The sequence below is a fragment of the Rhododendron vialii genome, chromosome 1a (assembly GCF_030253575.1).
Source record: "Rhododendron vialii isolate Sample 1 chromosome 1a, ASM3025357v1".
NCBI lineage: Eukaryota > Viridiplantae > Streptophyta > Magnoliopsida > Ericales > Ericaceae > Rhododendron > Rhododendron vialii.
Genome location: NC_080557.1, coordinates 8935816 through 8939132, shown reverse-complemented (window position 1 = coordinate 8939132; position 3317 = coordinate 8935816). Strand labels below are relative to the sequence as shown.

Here is a 3317-nt window from a genome sequence, read left to right as displayed (position 1 = left end):
CAAATACGGGTCATCAAATGAGAACCGTTTCACCTTGGCCAAAACCGACGCTTCTCTTGAGAGTTCCAATGTGTAGGCATCAAGCCGGTAACCAAGTAGTTCACAATATCCTCGTACCATGGAGCTGTGGTGATGGAAAATAATTGCTTATTGGGAAAGGAATCACCGATTGGAATGTGCGATGTGTGATCTTCAAATTCAAATCTAGACAAATGGTTGGCCACCACATTCTCTATGCCTTCTTATCTTTGATGGTAACGTCAAACTCTTGCAAGAGTAAAATCCACCAAATCAATCTCGCCTTGGCATCTTGCTTCGTAAAGAGGTATTTGAGGGCAGAATGATCGGTGTAAACAGGGATTGGAGCTCCCACCAAGACCGAAACTTGTCCAAAGAAAAAACTATGGCAAGTAACTCCTTCTTGGTAGTCAAATAATTCATTTGGGCCTCGTTGAGAGTTTTGCTCGCATAATAAATGACATACGGCTCTTTCCCTTTGCATTGGCCCAAAACGGCCCTGACGGCGTAGTCACTGGCATCACACATAAGCTCAAATGGCAACTCCCAGTCCGGAGATCGCATAATAGGTGGAGAGGTAAGGCTTGAATTCAACTTTAAAAAAGCGACCTCACAAGCTGGCATCCACTCAAACGGAACATCTTTGGCTAGCAAATGGCATAACGGCCGGGCGATGGCACTGAAATCTTTGATGAACTGCCGATAGAAACCAGCATGCCCCAAGAAAGAACAGATGTCCTTCAAACACTTTGGAGTAGGTAGGTTACAGATTAAGTCGATTTTCGCTTGATCCACCTCAATACCCTTGGAAGACACAATATGGCCAAGCACGATGCCTTCAGTCACCATGAAGTGACAGTTTTCCCAATTCAGCACTAAGTTCTTTTCCTCACACCTGGCTAATACTAGCTCCAAATTGGTAAGACATGCCTCAAAGGAATCACCAAAAATAGAGAAGTCATCCATAAACACCTCCATAATTTTTTCCACCATGTCACTAAATAGCCCCATAATACACCTCGAGAAGGTACCGGGGGTGTTGCAAAGCCCAAATGACATACGACGATAAGCAAAGGTCCCAAATGGGCACGTGAACGTTGTCTTCTCTTGATCTTCCAAAGCCACCTCATTCTGGTTATAACGGAAGCAATAGAACTTGTGGCCGGCCACCCTCTCCAAAATTTGATCTATGAATGGAAGAGGAAAGTGGTCCTTCCTTGTACTAGTATTCAACTTCCGGTAATCAATACACACCCTCCAACCGGTTTGAACACGCGTTGGGATTAACTCATCCTTGTCATTCCTCACCACCATCACTCCCGACTTCTTAGGTACCCCTTGTATAGGGCTCACCCACTTTGAATCCGCTATCGGGTAAATGATGCCAACATCGAATAACTTAAGCACCTCCGCTCGCACGACGTCCTTCATGATTGGGTTCAACCGCCGTTGAGGTTGGCGAGATGGCTTGACATCGTCCTCCATGTAAATGTGGTGAGAGCTTTTATATCGGCTATGGACCACTCAATAGCCTTGGAATACTTCCTCAACTTAGCTAGTAATTGAAACTCTTGAAGTTCGGTGAGTGCGGAGGAAATCACCACCGGGTATGTTTGGCCATCGCCAAGTTAAGCATACTTGAAGGAGTCCGGTAGTGGCTTCAACTCAAGCTTCGGGGGTTCCACATAAGACGGAACAGCTCGCTTCTCAATCGGGGGCAACTCCTCAAATTTTGGCATCCATGGATTGATACCACACACTTCTTCCTCATCTAGCAAAGAATACAAATACGCCACTTCGGGGGCATCAAGAAAATTGGCCTCGGTGGAAGTAATAAGTGCTAGCTCCAACTCATCTTTGCAAATAAACTCATCAACATGGTCTTGAACAAGTGAGTCAATCATGCTAACTCCGCATACATCATCATCATCCCCCTTTTGGCTTTCAATATGGAACATGTTGACTTGCATCTTCATGTTACCAAAACTCATATTAAGGTGGCCATCTTGGCAATGAATCACAGCATTGGATGTTGCTAAGAAAAGGCGCCCGAGAATAATTGGAATGGACGCCTGAGCCGCTGGCATTGAGCACGTGTCTAAAACCACGAAATCAACCGGGTATACAAATTGGTCAACTTGAACAAGCACATCTTCCACCATCCCCTTTGGAACTCGAATACTGCGATCTGCCAATTGTAAAGTCACGAGTGTCGGCTTCATTTCCCCCAAACCAAGCTGTTCGTATACTGAAAATGACAAGAGATTCACAATTGCGCCCAAATCAAGAAGAGCTTTCTCAAAAACCTTACCCCCAATAGTAATGGAAATCGTGGGACATCCCGGATCGTTATACTTAGGTGGAAGGGGTGACTAAAAGAGCGAGCTCACTTGCTCGGTCAAAAACACCTTCTTTTGCACTTGGAGCTTGTGCTTATGAGTGCATAAGTCCTTCAAAAATTTAGCATATGACGGGATTTGCTTGATAGCATTGAGCAGGAGAAGGTTGATGGTTACTTGCTTAAGCACATCGTAAATGTCGGCATTCAAATTTGGCTTGGCCGGCGTCTGTAGCCGGTTAGGATAAGGTGCGGGTACAGTAAAAGCTTGTGGTATATCACTTTCCTTGGCCTCTCCTTTCTATTCTTCAATAGAAACCGGCTTGGGAGATTCCCCATTTGGTGATGATGGCTTTGATGGTGCCGAAATAGGTAGCAAAATTGGCACGACGGGTGGCTCCACTTGAGCATTGTCCACGGTCTTCCCACTTCTCAAAGAAATAATTGCCTTGGCTTGCTCAGGGAAAGTCACCGAAGAGCTACCAAGCAAATGTTGACCTTGGGGATTTGGCTGAGGTTGAGTAGGTAGCTTCCCTTTCTCTTATTGAAGGACACCAATTGACGTGGTCAACTTGCCTATTTAAGTCCATATATCGTTCAAAGCTTGAGTAGTTTGCTCGTTGGTGGTCGTTTGCATCTGACAGAATGCATTCATAGTGTCTTCCAAAGATCTCCGCGGAAGTGGCGCTGGTTGTTGCTGAAACTGGTTTTGTCCTTAAAATTGGCCGGGCGGTATGAATCCCAGCAAGCATTGAGGTGCAGGGAACTGTGGTGGTCCTTGAAATTGAGGTTGCCGCCAAGTTTGATTTTGAACGGGAGGAGGAGCTTGAGAAGTTAAGGAGGCTCCCGCTTCATTCTGATTACCCCAATGGAAAGCCGGATTGGACCGTAACCCCGGATTGTAAGTATTGGAATATGGATCCCAACGTTGGGTCAAAGCACAAACTTCTTTCGTGGTTGA

At 45.6% G+C, this 3317-nt stretch overlaps 1 protein-coding gene across 1 annotated transcript; it reads right to left on the bottom strand.

Annotated features, from left to right (window-relative positions):
• Nucleotides 1–1646: 1646 nt before the first annotated feature.
• Nucleotides 1647–3108, bottom strand: LOC131327561 (uncharacterized). Its single transcript, XM_058360716.1, has 4 exons — nucleotides 2933–3108; nucleotides 2676–2835; nucleotides 2409–2585; nucleotides 1647–2324 (listed from the first exon to the last, which is right to left on the bottom strand). Exons 1-4 carry the CDS (start codon nucleotides 3106–3108, stop codon nucleotides 1647–1649), a joined length of 1191 nt encoding a protein of 396 aa, XP_058216699.1.
• Nucleotides 3109–3317: the final 209 nt, after the last annotated feature.

Bases quoted from the DNA above. Each gene is read 5' to 3' on its own strand.
- LOC131327561 (XM_058360716.1), bottom strand. From the start codon at position 3,108: ATGCTTGCTGGGATTCATACCGCCCGGCCAATTTTAAGGACAAAACCA. The intron at 2,836-2,932 runs GCAAGTTGACCA...TTTGCTTGGTAG, and splicing joins CGATATATGGACTTAAATAG to CTCTTCGGTGACTTTCCCTG. The intron at 2,325-2,408 runs GTGAGCTCGCTC...ATTGGGGGTAAG, and splicing joins AGGTGTTTTTGACCGAGCAA to GTTTTTGAGAAAGCTCTTCT.